Source organism: Chroicocephalus ridibundus, chromosome 5 (genome assembly GCF_963924245.1).
Source record: "Chroicocephalus ridibundus chromosome 5, bChrRid1.1, whole genome shotgun sequence".
NCBI lineage: Eukaryota > Metazoa > Chordata > Aves > Charadriiformes > Laridae > Chroicocephalus > Chroicocephalus ridibundus.
In genome coordinates this window covers 70567958-70583523 of record NC_086288.1, presented here as the reverse complement: position 1 = coordinate 70583523, position 15566 = coordinate 70567958, and the positions used below count along the sequence as shown (strand labels likewise).

The 15566-nt window shown below is 39.0% G+C and overlaps 1 protein-coding gene across 1 annotated transcript in view; it reads left to right on the top strand.

Moving 5' to 3' along the window:
- NFXL1 (nuclear transcription factor, X-box binding like 1) overlaps positions 1 to 10551 on the top strand; it is a 49010-nt gene extending 38459 nt beyond the window's left edge. The window contains exons 20-22 of the mRNA XM_063335813.1: positions 736 to 822; positions 4767 to 4820; positions 9785 to 10551. Coding sequence (XP_063191883.1) covers positions 736 to 822; positions 4767 to 4820; positions 9785 to 9958 — 315 coding nt within the window. The 3' untranslated portion in view covers positions 9959 to 10551. The remainder of the gene's footprint in view (positions 1 to 735; positions 823 to 4766; positions 4821 to 9784) is intronic.
- The last annotated feature ends 5015 nt before the right edge of the window (positions 10552 to 15566 follow it).

Here is a 15566-nt window from a genome sequence, read left to right as displayed (position 1 = left end):
GGGGAAGAACAGAAAATGATGTGAAGTCCTGGGAAATAATAATGACTTAATGAAAAAATTATTGTCTGGCTTAATTAAAAGGTGCTTAAATTATTTTTCTGGAGCCAGTTAACTTCTGAGCCTTCCAAACAGGCTGCAGTTCCCCAGCGTTCTCGGAGTCTCCACGAAATGTCCTGTGCAACCAGAAATCTTGGCAGGTGGGGTGTTCAGCAGGAGAAAGGATGACATAGACAGACCAAGTGCTTCAAATCCAAATCTCTGCTTACAGACAACCACCTGTTAATTTTTTTTTTCCTGCAATATTAGGGGGAGCAGAGGAATTGTGTGTATTTTAGCCCATGACCAGAGCTTGCCTTGTACTCTCAGCCAGTTAGGAAATGTACATGAAATTACTGAGGCTCTGAATGCTGGCTTTTTCTGCCCTGAGTTCAGAAGGTTACCTTAACTTTGTCGTAGGCAAACAAGTGAGCAAAGAGAAGAGGGGAGGAATTAAACTGGAGTATGTGATTTATTCTTGCTTTCAGCTTAGCTTATCCCAAAGAAGGAAAAGAAAAAAGGACAATTTTATACAGAATTACAGCTTCAAATAATGTTTAATCATTAGCTTTATTTTCTGGGTAACCAATGTTATACTAAATAAGAATGTTTTATAATTATTTACATAAAGAAATGGACAGTACAACTGAAATTTTATATAGGGAAATGATTATAAAAGACTCAAATTATACTTAACAGGAAATACAGTGCAGCAAGATACAAGAAGGCCAGGTTTCACTGGAATGTGATGCATTATGCAAGGAAATGAAACGGAAAGCATCTGAGGTAATGTATCCGTTGGAGCTATAATTTTTTCCTCAGTGCTTCAAGACAAGTAGGGAAAAAATGAGCACAGAATTATTTTTCAAGGCAGTACCAGAAAAAAACCCCACCGACAGAGGCAGATGCGCTGTTTGGTAGCAGCTACTTTTTCAGACCTGCATTTGGCTTAGTGGGGAGAATTACAGTGTTGTAGACAGTGTTAATTAATTTGTGAAATACTATGTTAAAAAAGCATTCTGTTAGTTTCCTTTTTTAAAAAAAAATACATTGTTAGAACTGGTTCATTCCTCTTCAGCTAAGAACAAGTGATGATCAGTGATGATGAAGCGGTCATCGCTGATGATTAGTGCTGTAGGATCAGGGCTGGGCCACCCCCCAGGGCATTGTTAGATCTGCTCGTCCCTGTGCAAGTGTTGCAGGTGTTGGGTGCTGGTGTCCAGCATGAGTGTAGCCCTGTCACGCTGCAGGAGTTACCCTGTACCAGAAGAATGAAGAGTTTTCAACAATTTACACTACTTCATAGCCTGCTGTCAGTGTGACCCCTCCCTCGTTCTGCTGTTTTACGAAGTAAAGAAATTGGAGCATGCTGCCATCCAGAGAGAAGGACTATCACCCTTGCTTTTATAAGCCTTTTATAAAAACTTGGTGCATAACTTGCTTGGTTTTTATCAGGTAAGAGTTAGATGTAATAAATGTACAACCCAAAAACTCAATGGGTAAAGCTGACTTTTGTCAGCTTCTGCTCAGACTTTCGGAATTGATTGGCAAATTCTAACAAGTACCAGATGGACCAAATCCTGCAAGTTTGCAGCAGGTCAGAAGTTAAGACTCCTGGGATATGCCTCTAGAAAATCCCAGCTGTAACAAACAGTTCCAGTAAGGGTGTGAAGACAAGTTCATAGGACACAGAGTGCACTAAAGCAAGGTGGATTCACGAGAGCCTGTGTGAGCTGGAACACAGCAGCGTGTCTCGGTGCAGTGCAGTGTCAGCTCCTGGTTTAATTCAGCCACTGGTGAGGCCCCACCTCGAGGGCTGTGTCCAGTTTTGGGCCCCTCACTACAAGAAAGACACTGAGGTGCTGGAACGTGTCCAGAGAAGGGCAACGAAGCTGGTGAGGGGTCTGAAGCACAAGCCTTATGAGGAGCGGCTGAGGGAGCTGGGGGTGTTCAGCCTGGAGAAAAGGAGGCTGAGGGGAGACCTTATCGCTCTCTACAGCTCCCTGAAAGGAGGGTGTAGCCAGGTGGGGGTCGGTCTCTTCTCCCAAGTAACAGGTCATAGGACAAGAGGAAATGGCCTCAAGTTGCACCAGGGGAGGTTTAGATTGGATATTAGGAAAAATTTCTTCACCGAAAGTGTTATCAAACATTGGAACAGGCTGCCCAGGGAAGTGGTTGCATCACCATCCCTGGAGGTATTTAAAAGACATGTAGATGTGGTGCTGAGGGACATGGGTTAGTGGTAACGTGGCAGTGCTGGGTTAACGATTGGACGTGATCTGAAAGGTCTCTTTCAACTGTAACTATTCTATGATTCTAGTTCCCGTTTCTCACCCCTGCTGTTGTAATCCATGGGGAGGAAGGGTCTAATGCAATCAGCAAACGGCTACAAGTTTCTACTATAAGCAATGCCACAGACTTGCATACCTTCCTCACAGAAGAATATGGACCAATTTGAGGTTTTTTTATATGAATTATAGAGTTCTATTCAAATTCTTACTAGGCATTTTGTGTGGAAAAAAACTGCACAGCTGGCCTCCTGGTATTTCACAGCTGTCTACCAGGCCTGTGTTGACTTGTAAATGGCATACTAGAATAGTCTCCTATTATTTGCACTTTATAAAAGTAGTTTATTATATCAGTTACTGTTCAATGCGTCAAGACTGGAAAAAGTCTGTTAAAAACTGCAGACACTTACAAAGATATTTTAGTTTGCATAGTTGCAAAACAACTATCAATTTCCAAAATCAAAATGTGTTAACTCTTAATAAAGCTCTTTGTCTATAGCACCTAGTGAGTATGGACTCCTCAGTAATTGAACGCATCTTTTACTGTACTTTTTATTAAAGATACAGTTGTAGAAATGTTTTTCCATACTGTGATTATAATGGTTATAATGGTTAAGCTTCACACTGCCTATGTATCTTACACAAATGCAACCACACCAGTGTAAAAAGCTCTTCTGTTGCTTTTTTCCCCACATTTGTGGGTCACTTTTTGTTTTGCAGCTGAAGTTCTGCCATTAGGTGGCAGTGAAATACCAGGAGGCTCGTTGTGCAGGTTTTTCCACATCAGACTGTGATTTCAGACGCATGTGGCTGAAAAGGCCTTTAATACACTTTTCTAGAGACTCTGCCATTGTGTCTAGATTAATGAAGTTCTCAATAGTGGTTTTATTTGATAGACGGTTTAGCAATGTAAAAAATTGTCTGAAAACCTGCAAATAGGATGGTTCTGTTGACCCTGTGCTGAGTGCACGCTGTTTTAGCTACAGTGTGCTATGCATGGGCTGGTGTGCTTTCTCCTTAGCCATCAAGAGCTCTCAAATTGCAAATTGTTTGGAACAAATTCCACCTGCGCAAACTAATTTAGTAAATCATTGTCACTGCTAGTATGCAAATCATCCAGTTGTTAAAATCAAGACTGTTTTTCATTTCAAATTATTAACTGTATGTTTACATCTAACTTTTCTAAGGTAGTGATTCAGTGGCCGCAACACTAAATGGTCCAAGAAATGTAAAGAAGGCAGCAGACACATACAGTTCCCCAGTGTACTCTTCCTGCCACTGCTGTTACTGTAGTGATCTCCAACTATGGGAATTTTAGAGATCGAGCTGGTGTCCTTCTGTTTCATGGTCTTTGTTGGATTTATCTCCTGTTAGCATGCCTAATTGTTTTTCAGTCGACATAAACTTTTGGCATCTATAAATGTCCTGTAGCACTGAATTTCTACATTTAGCCGGATACTGTGTGGGAGTGGAATGCTTCTCTCTGTTACGAACCAGCCTCCTGGTAATTTAATTCTATGCCTTTGCTTTTATATTCTGAAAAATAATTATTGATGTTTTATCCCTATTTGGCATCTTCACACTCTTCAGGATGTTGTGCCCTGTTAGTTGCCTGATGAATCCTAGTTATGCATCTCTTTAGATGGAAGCCACTCCACCCTGTTGTCTTTTCTATATGTTCAGGCTTTACATCTTTTATTATTGCAGGACCAAAACTGAATGCAGGAGCTAAGATTCAAGTGCATCATGTGTTTACGTATTGACATTTTTTTCTGTACCATCCTTTTCTTAGTAATTTCCAGCAGTTAATTTGCTTTCTTGAACGTTACAAGACACTTATATAATGAGTTATCAGTTATAACTCGCATGACTTCTTTTCATACGACTTTCTGATGGTGGAGCATTTTCAATTACATTTGGTTTGCATTACACCAAGAGCTTTAAAGCAGTTTGGTTCTGCGTTATCTAATATATGCTGTATTTGGTACAAATATAGAGGTTTCCTTTTGCTCTAGAAGTCAGGAGGGAATATTTAAAGTACTTGGAATGAAATGTGTATGTGTAAATTATATACATATCTAGAAGTTATCTGTATTTGTAGAGTGTACTGAATTGAGGATAAAGTTGCTGAAAACTTAGAATAACTCTATGTAGGGATTTTCCTGGTTGTTAGTGAACAAAATACTCTTTTTAGTTTTTGTATTTGTCAGTTGAGCTTGTCAAGTTGAAGTCAGAAGTTCAATTTATAACCTTGTAGCATCCATTATATATTTCACGTTTTCCAAATGTTAGATGCTGCATCTTTCTCTGACAATATTTTGTAATCTGACTAAGTTAAGAGCTCACTTGATGGGGGTTTGCTCGTTTTTGCTGAGAACCATTCTATGGGAGTAACTATGACTCTGTAAGAACAGTTGCTTATCACTTTGTATGTCTGGACAGATCAAAGAGGCAGAAGCCAAAGCTGCTATTGAAGAAGAGAAACGAAGACAACAGGTATCAGCCTTTCTACTTCCTCCCCCACCTTGCTCTTGTTAGTAAATCATTTAATTTACATGCAACTAAAGATGTATAATTTATAATGTGATATGCACAGTCATTCCTGTCAGCTGTTACCTTACTCTAACATGTGTGCAGTGGATGATTTACAATGGTTATGAGCCCACGTGTTTTTCCAAACAGTCTTCATAATTTTATGCAAAATGATAATTAATCAGTTTAATCTTTCATTACTATACCTGTGTATAGTATAGTTTGGTTTTAAAATAACAAGTACTCCTGATTTTAATCAAACACTTTATCATGCCATAAACCCCACAGAACTGCTGAATAGCCTCTATAAAGATTTTAAATTTTGGGTGAAGCTTCCTCCTCTCTCCCATCATGAAAGAATGAGGAAGCCTAAATGAGTCTTTGTCCTTCAGCGTCTCTGAGGGGGGGAAAAACATGTACTTACTGTGATTGCTGTTGTGGTGAGCATATGTTGTCAGCATTGTAATCCAAGAAGCTTCTTTGCCAGCTGCCTGGAGACGCTAATACTAATGGTATTTCAGGCAGTAACGGTAAGGTTGGTGGGTGGTGGTGGTAGGTCAGGTTTGTCATCTGGAGGCTACAGCCGTAATGCACTCCCTCCAGCCAGTTCATGCATGTCTGCCTGTGTCTGAGCATTTGACACCAAATCATATTCTAAACCCAGTGTGTGCTTTCTGACGCTCCTTTTACTCAGTTATCCCCAAGGTCATACTTATGTTTTCACCTGGCTGTCACACTCTGGTTTTATCGCAGCGGACTGGCTCGTTTCCTGCCTGAAAGGGGGCGCGGGAGGCATACTCACAGCCCTGATCCTCGGGTACCGTTCTCCCAAGCTCATTAGGATAGGCAGTTAATCTGTGGGTTACAACTTCTGTTACGCATACTTTGATTAATTGCCTGGAGATGTCATTAAAGCACTATGTCTACCAGCCAATGCTGTAGCAAGGCCCACTTTTCAAGGGGGATTGTGTCTACCCATCCTGCAGGAAAAGCGTGCAGCTATGTACCTGTTGTCCAGGGGACCAGGCACTGTTTCGTGATGATCTTGTAATGTTTACTGTTAGATTCATGCCTCAACTGTCTACAGTATTGACCACATATTCCCTTATACAACTTGTAGACAGTCCATCTAATTCTTTGTGTTCTTGAAGCTGGCCTTGGAAATGTTGGTTCTAGAGCAGGGGTCGGGAAGCGTAGCTTGCATATGGATGTCTGAAACATCTGTGTTGTTAGGCAGAGGTAATCTGTAATGGATGGTTCTGCAAGCTAAGTACTGATGTGTACTAATGGACATGTGCATGTGTAAAGAACATGCTTATAATTCTAGAGCTAGAAATTCAAAGTTGCTGGTGTTTGTATTGCACTGAGTGTGTTTTCATGCATTCCAGAAGGCATCCCAGTTACTAACGAATTCTGCCTCAAAATCACTTTAACTTATGGTTCGGTAATGAGGCTCCTCTGAAACTCCAGCAGATTCACTCCTCCAGCATAGTGTGCAATGTTATTTTTTGTCTTGGTTCTTCAGCAGCGACTGTTTCTCTCTGCAGCACATGACAACTGCTTCTGTGTACATGTTTTGTGATGGATGCAGCTTCAGGGATAGAAGACTTCACCTATACATAATCAAGCCTATTAAAAGGTTAATTACGAGTTGCCAGTTATATAGCAAAGAGGAGGACAACAACAGTAAAAAACATTGGACAAAACCAATTAAAAAAAATAGGACAACAGTAACTAATAAATAAGCTCTAGAATTGCACACAAGCACTAACCTCAGGTACTGCCGCCTTTTATCTGGAATTGATTCCTTTCCAATTTGATCTCCTGATCTGCCTTCTGGTGATGCAGATTGGAGGGCATCACTATCATAGGGTGTTGGGTCACATTAAGAGTATCTATTTATTGAGTTTATTCCCTTCTGACAAAAGGTTGCATCTTGTACCACTTTCCTGATCTCATTAACACATTTTTATAGAGACAGTCCATCTGTTTCTTAGAGCTTCTTGAGACCTGTTTTGATTAATACTTCATTAAATCCTTTATATACAAACTAGTTAGTGCTCTGGTAAATCTGCATGTTTATATTTTGATATTTGCTATATTTGGTAGCAGTTTCTGCTAATAGCATTTACAGATGGAATCACTTGTTTCTTAGTGGAAGGGAGAAGGCTTGTTAGGCTTCTCATCATGGCCTGAGCAGCCAAACTTTCCTTCTGCTTCCAATTCAGAGGCACCGCATGAGGCCGGCGTGTTCACAATCGTTAGAGGTGGAAAAAAGATCAGTGCTTTGATTATTTAACAATTCAGACCAAGCTCTCGCTCTGTCCCACTCTAGTGTAAAAGATTTGGTTGAATTTTCGAGCCAACTGGTAGCAGTCAAGAGTTTCAATACTGAAAATCGAGGCCTCAAGCCTGATTCTAATTTAATGAGTGGTATGAAAGATTTTGTTTCCTTTTTTCTTAGAAAGAAAAATGTTTTAACAGCTCCTCAGAAGTTACGAAAGTCAAATACCCCCTGCCCCCCAACTCCCACATAATGCAAGACCTGCAATTTCAGGATATATGCTTTGTGTCTATATAGTCACCGTTGCTTGTGTTCATTTAGCTACGTTTTCCCATGGGGCTGCTGCGCCTTCCAGTGCAGGAAGAATACAGAGAACATCACATGAAGGAGCAAAATAACACTAAATTAGACATTACCTGACATAAAATTGTTTTGAGTATACAGTTTAAATAAACGCATTTCATTTTACTTTTAATACGTCTATATGCAAAGACGTTAGGTTCTTACTCTAAATAAAAAGCTTGAGCTTGTTTAGCTTGAAAAATTAAGGTAGTTTGAAAACCGGGCACAACCATTAACTTTATTGTTCAGAGATCATTGAGGTGACACTTTGGGAACGATGACAGTTATATAAAATCCGTAGGTAGCTTTTCAAGGATGGCTTCTTTCTCGTATTCTGTGCCCACGAACCTTTTTCCCATTCTGTGTTTTGTTTTTTATAATGTATTTATTTTTAGCTGGGTTTTTATAAAGAGCACTAGGAAGGCAATTCAGTACCTGTTATATAATTGTTCGAGGCCTATATTTTAATTCAGATTACTGCAATTCATGAAGCACTCTGCTTTTAAAACTTCCAGATCACAAGTATATAATAACTATAGAAGCCCCAAATTTTATTTAACATCTGGGTAAAATGAAATACTGCCATATTATCTATAAAACCTTACGAACTCTGCCCTTGCCTCCAGATTCTGGATTTTGAAACACCATTGCATTAAAACACTTTGCTTTTCTAAAAGAGGATTAGCCAGTTGAAAGTAATCTTGTTTCAAATAGCAGGCTGTGGAACTTTGTCTGAACTCTTCTCCCATATCGTCAGAGAAACGCCAACAATTTCTGCCTTTATTAGGTACAAAGGAATAGACATCAAAATGGGTCCCTTTCTCCTGCTAACAGTGGTATCTGGCACAAGAAGGGAAGTAAGATCTGCTTTGTGAAACTCTGACAAATATTTGCTGTCAGTAAAGGAAGACCAGACATCAGGCCATCTTGAGTTCCAAAGGAAAATTGTATTTACGGGACTACTTTTCTGCCCATTTCCCAAAACAGTCTTATTTTTGTTTCTTTAATGCCCCTACCTTATTGTCTTAGTCCCGCTCTTCCTGGCAGCGCTGCAGGAGTAGTCATGTAGATTTATTTCCTCTCGTGGCCAGGCTTTGTCTCTGTTCACTCTCCATGTTTCCTCTGCTTCAGCTCAATCTTGTGCCTTTTGCCCAGCCGGTCCTGGCTTGCTGCACTCTGCTGCTCCCATCTCTCCTCTCTCTGCTCCCCACCTCCTTGTCCCACGCTTTCTCTAGTTGATGGCAACTCGACCCAAAAATCCAGGCAATCATCAGACCTTTTCTGGCTTTAGTCTGTCTCAGCTCTCCTTTGGAGCATCTTTTCTGATTGTGCCTAGCAGTTACATGGCTCCTCGTTGGAGTCTCATCCCAGTCTTACACTCTTTGTTCCAGGCTGCCTAATTCCAGTTTTATTTCAGCTTTGTACCCTGGAATGAGTTTTATCTGTATTCTCCCTTTTGAAAGGATGTGGAGGGGGATGAGGAACAGGGATCGAAGGATCCTACTGTTCATCCTGGGCATCACCCTGAAACTGCTGTTCTGGCTGGAAGCTTCTTACTTTTCCAGTAGCTTTGCTTCATTTTTGGGCCTAAAGACATGTACCTTCTTTTGCAGGATGCAATGTACCTACTGCAGTCGTATATGAGTGACTAAGTGTTAAGTTCTAACACTTAACAAATGGAATCTTTTTGTGCATGTCTGAGATTATAGCTATTAATCCAAAATATAGCTAAGCACAAAAAATATAAAGAATTGAGGGAAAGATTATATATTTTTATTTATATTCATTTATTTATATTTATATATTTATATATATATATTATATATATTATATATATAATATATATTTATATTTATTTATATTCATTCCTTATTACGGGGGGGAAGTCTTTAAAGATTTCAGCGTATGCTTTTATATATATTATTGTAATAGCTTAAATACTTTTGAGTCCTTTTCTTTAATAGGAGAAATAGCATATTTTTAACATATTTCATGGAAATAACAATCTTCTTTTGGCTTAATGGATTCAGCCTGAGTTAAAAGTCTAGTGTAAAGCTTCAGTTGGTTACATTTTTGTCGAGTTTTTTTATAGGAAACTAAACAATGTTTTAATACTTGGAAGTGAAGTGCTTTGTAGCCGTGGGATGTAGTGCTACCGTCTCCTCTGTAAGAGATGTGTAACTTCCATTGGCTGACAGTTATTTTTATAAAATGGGTTTTGGGAATGTTATTTAAAATCTGCGCATTTCCTTGTTTTTGATTCTGAGACAGATGTCAACTACTTCTGTTTTTCTTCATCTAGGCTGAACTGGAAGCTTTTGAAAACAGATTAAAAGGGCGAAGAAAGAATAAGAGAAGAAAGGATGAAGTGGAAGTGGAACAATCATCGTGGCAAAAATACAAGAACCTCATTATGTTGCCAGTGTTTGGGGTTGCTGTTGTGATGGTTGCGTGGCTCATGGTCTACAATGACTGAAACAACTCAATATTTAATATACCTCAGTCGGGCTTTAGGTAGCTGTTATTCCTAGAATGTTAGTCTGTGCGTAACAGAACTTCATATGCATAGATGATGTATGTATACTGTTTGCCAAGAAAAGTGCAGAGAAGGGAAGAAATGTCACCTTTTGTGTTACTACATTCACAGCACAAAACTGAATTCAGACACTGACAGTAATAGTAGATTTTAGTCTACACTGAAGTGCTGATGTAATTCGTCTGACTGAGATCCGTTAGCATCTCTTCTATTAATATATTATTTTCCTTGTCTCCATTTCATAAGATTAAAAATAGCTTAGTATAAAATGCTTTATTGAATATTTGTTTCCTGTAAAATCAAATTTAGTGGTTTATTGAAGATTAGTAGTAATATGCTAGTCTTTATGTTGTATCATACAATAATTTCTGTGCTTCATGTCGGTCTTAATTATAACAACTAATGGGGAACTTCAGATCACTGAGGCTTGAATATTCTGGGGCCTCATGTCAGAACTTTGTTCAGAGAAAGGAAGTGCAAATTGTCTTTCAAGTCAACTGTATCACAAACAATAAAATGGCCCCTTTACAGACTGTGGGGTTTGGTGTTTGGTTGTTGTTTCCCCCAACAAACTCAAACCGCTTGAAAACTTCATTTAGAGGACAGATGCATACACCGAGCATGGATTTGAAGTAGCTTCAGGGCACAGGGATGTGTTCTCATCGCTGCCCCCAGCGCCAACAGCAGAAAGCAATTTGAAGTTGAACATCACTTAACTGTTTGTATAGATAAATGTCACGTTTGAATATGTGCATAGGTGTACAAAAACATAATTGAATAGTGTAACAATACAGTTACATGTCATCCTGAAGCCATCTGGATGGTGCTTGCTAATCATGTATAAACTAGCTAATCTTTTAAATGTTTAAATATTTTCTTACTGACGGTTTAGGATACCTTGCTTTCGGGATATTAGTGTTGGTTGGTAGAACTGAAAGGTTTACACAGCTTCGGGATTATTAGAGAAGCAACACTTGTCTCAGCTGAGGGACCGCAAGTTAAATTCAGGGGCGGGGGAAATCAGAAAACTGAATTTTTAAACCTGTGCTGGAAATTTTATGCTGATACTTGGGTGGGTAACTGAAAAGTGCTTACAGGATCCTGAGAAAGAAGAGGTACAAAGCCAAAGGGCATTAGGTTGCCCTTGTAATTCAGGCATACAATTCATGACAAATCCTGCAAAAGCAGTGGGACCATTTGTGTGAATTAATAGAGAAGATTGCAGTTTGTTTGAAAGCTCCTTCGGTTGATTTTGGCCCACTTGTAAAGGGACCCGGTATTAATCTGAGCTGATATCCAAATATAATTATGGTTCAGCAGCAGAAAAAAACAGAAAAGCTGCAAAAGGCAGTAGCTTTTAGATTGTATAGATTGACAAAATGGGGAGGAAATAACTTTCTTTTCAATTTTTGACTTAAGTTTGGTGAAAGAGAATAGAGGTAAGGAAAACTTGGCAATATTTAGCATGGATTGGTGCTATTTGATAGTATTTTGTGGGGTTTTTTTAATTGATTTTTAGAAATGCATACTACTTCTGCCATGATGTGTCAGGCCATTAGTATGTAAAGTAGAATTAATTGAAATTACACTAGGCAACGATAGTTGGATCTCTGTTGAGTTCTCTTACTTTCTAGTATAAGGAATAAACTGTTTTCCATATTGTTACTTTAACTCTTTCCTGTAATATTAATGCCTGGAAGATAATTCCATAAAAGTGTTTTTTTGATCAAGAGAGGTGATGCTGTTGTGTGACTGCTTATGCCGTAACTGTCACTGAGAGAAAGAGAGGTTATTGTTCAGCTGAAGTAAAATGTGATTGTTCAGCTGAAGTAAAAAGATACTTTTATAGCTGAAATATGTAGATCAACGTGAACAAGACCATTGTGGAAACAGCTTTTCTCTTACATGACTGTAGCTCATTTTTCTATTTACTGTTCGGTTTTACTTTAAAACAAGTATAATGTAAAGTTTCTCCTTGCCTCTACAGCAAAGAGAAGATATCTCTATTAGAGCTATAAAAATGAACTGCACTGGAGTTATGTTTGATGTAGTTCTTAGTGTTCTTTTCTGCATATTTTGCAGTATTTGTGTGAAATACTGCAGAGAAAAAGACTTGCTTCTCATCTTCATTATAGTAAGAAAGGACACCAATCTTTAAAGATTCATTCCATTCATACAAACGTGTGTATGAGTAGGCATATTCCCTTTCTTAAAGGATTTGTGTCTGTCCTGAACCTCGCATATGCAAGACATACCTATTTTTGAAATTTTATTCAAAATAGTTCTGTATATCTTATCCAGCCATCTGAGTCATTTGCACTTTGTTGGTCTGCCTGCTGAACCAGATATTTGTTTCTTGTCATAAAAAATAAAAAGTGTGTGGGTTCGAGCAATCTGCAGATTAATAAATCACTGTTTCTGTTTGCTTTTTAAAATTATTTTTACAGTTAATTTTTTTGGTTGGAGCTGCATGTTGCAAGCATGACAACCTTTGAAGTAAAAGGTACAGATAAAATCACCATTATTCAGCATATGTGAAAGATGGCAGTTCTAGAAAGGAAGTATTGAACTGAAGGTAGGGTGGTTTTTTTCCAGTAATTTAAATGTAATGTGCTGTTACATAATGTAATGAGCAAATACTTTAAAATTTTAACAATTTACCAAAAAATGCATATTGATAAGTATACATTAAAACAAATCATATAATCTGACCTGCGGTTGAGGGGAAATTTATAGAGACAAGCCTGATCATGAGGATACGTAGCATGCAGAATATTTAGCTATGTATAACATGAAAAAAACTTGGGGGAGTTTTTCCTTATTCTGAATGCATTCTGGTGAGCTTTCATCCTTCTGCTGAACCAAGGTGCTTACAAGTTGTCAATATATTCTGGATTGGAAACTCCTTGGACAAGTTTGTTCCCTGTAACAGTAACAAAGCCATTGTGTGTGTTAATTTAATGTAAAAACCAAGTCAGATAATAAATGCATCAAAAACAACTTGAAAAACTGTTTGTTCTCAAGGACTTGTGTGGTAAAGCAGCAGACTTCTCCCGGGTAATGAGGACCGACATACTGCAGTGGAAGTTTTAGGGGTGCTTTTTGTTCCCCTCTCTGGCAGTGAGAGCTCTTACTGTTGGGATTAATGCTGGGATTATGGAATCCTGTTCCCTCATGTTACTGCTCTGACAAAATTGCGAGAATGGGTTGGGGAAGTAGATAAAGATGAAACAAATGGCAATGGACTTAATAGATGGTGGGTTTTGGCCTCATATAAGGAAATATAGATGATTTATTAGACATTTGTCCTGACTTTAGCTACTAGAGAAGGAAATGTTACTATAAAGAGAGCACCAAAATTTGTTCATTAAAGCTTCTATACTTGATTGTGGTGTTACAGCACTGAACTCTGAGTTTATAATCTGTTCTATTTCTACTATAAAGTAGTTCTGTTTTGAGAGCATATCTGCTATATGCCAGCTTCTGTTAGAGGGATGCGCCTGTGGGTGGTGGCGTTAGAGCACAGAGATGCTTGGTTTGAAGGAGGTTCCTGTGCCAGGCAGTGGAAGCATGATGTGTGTGGTGGCTGCTCTCTGGTGCATGGTTCAGGGTGGAGCATGCTTGTCTGGACAGTCTGTGAGTGACCCTTGTCCTCACTTGCTTTCAGTTCAGATATCCCTCTTCTGCTTTGATTTCATTCCATTACCAGTTGTTTTCTGTGGGGATTTTAACTCGCTCCCTTTTCTTCCTCTTCCTTCATGAATGTAAACTTGTATTTGTGTCTGCCATCATCATTCAATTAAATCAATCAATTGCTCAAAAGAATTATAAAATGAAGATCCTGTAGTGGTCTGCACTTACTAGGAAGGGAAATGCAAGGTAAAAAACAGAGAAAAATCAAATTAAGTCAATTCTAAGATAATGAGATATGCTCGCTTCTTTCCACTAATGGTTACATGTTAATGAATTATTTGGACTCTGTATTAAAATGTTTATATGCCATGCAACCAGAAAACAAGTTTCTGGTATGGATAGTGTATCGATACGAGCTCTGGGATACATTAAAGTCAGTCATAAGGTAGACTACATGGCAGCTCTCTAGAAATAAATTGTACGCTGAGGGAACTGTGGCTTAATTGAACCAAGTGTTATTTAATCTAAAGAATTGTTTCTCATGCAGCGATTTCCGTAAAATTGCCAACAGAAACAGAATTTGGCTTAGGCTTTCTCTGTGTGCTGAACACCGTGGCTGAATCTTGTAGTTGTGAAACTGATTTGAATGGCTCCCCCACTTGAGGAAATTTGTATGAGATTAGGAGTCAAGATTGGTTTGGGGTTTGGAATTCACGGTGCTACTGACAAAGAGAATCATATCATAGAATGGTTTGGGTTGAAAGGGACCTTTAAAGATAATCCCGTTCCAATCCCTAACCCTAAGAGGGGGTTGGCGATCCAAGGCCAAGATGGCTTTGCAGTCTGAGCCATGTACTGCACTGCTTAGATTTCTGTTATCAGTTGTTCCTATTGTAATTTTTGACAAGGCTAATCTCTGTAAAATACTGTAATAAGTAATGGATTATGGTTTGATTCCTCTTTTTATCAGCATTACAGCATGAAATATTTGTTGGTTTACATTAAGCAATTTGAAGGTTTTGCATAAATGTTCTTGTTTCTGTCCCTTTCTGTGCTTTTCCTATTATTTGTGCAATTGTTTTAAAAACAAAAACACTGCTTGCTTCCAGAGGGGACTTTGCTTGGTTGGGTAAAAAAAAAAAAGCAGGACTGAATTACCATGAACAGGAGTTAGGTGCAATGCCACTCCAGAAGCACACAGTGACCAGTCTCTGCCTCATAAAGTTTGCACACAAACAAAATGTGACAGTGCCTAAATCCGAAGGTATGGAAATAAAGATAGCTGGAAAAAAAAAAGTTAGGAAGATATGTTTGCCTTATATATATATAAACAAACTCTATATATGAGGGGTATCATCCTCACTGATAGCAACAAGTGATGACTAGGGATAGAAGCCATATTCATGTCGAGGTGGTGGTTCACATTTTTCGGGTGTTTTCTGACTCACATTTTGAATGATAGCATTTCAGAAGTACTGAAACGTGCAGTAAAACGGGAAGCCTCTCTGGTTTACAGATGTCATCTCAGAACCCGGTGACAGCTCTCTGTAGCTCCTGGAAGGGTTCTGAACTGCGTCTGTTGTAGCGCCCACTTCTGCCCCTCAACCATATGCATTTTGTCCTGTTGACTTTATCATTCTTGGATAGCGTTTGCAAGCTCCGTTAGTACACAGACCCGGGCTTCAGTCAGACCCGGCATCTTTGGATGCGGTACAGGCAAGAGAAGAAAAATGCATCAAAATGCAAATCTTAAAAGTCGATGTCTCAGGGGGGTGGGGCATTTGCTCTGTCATTTGCAGCTGCAGGCGGCACTTGTCTCTTGGCATGAGAGCTTTGCTTCGAGAGGTTTGTAACAAACAGCGCACGCCTCCAGCTCTCCGGTCCTTGGGGTCGGTCACGGCCGGGACAGGTGCAG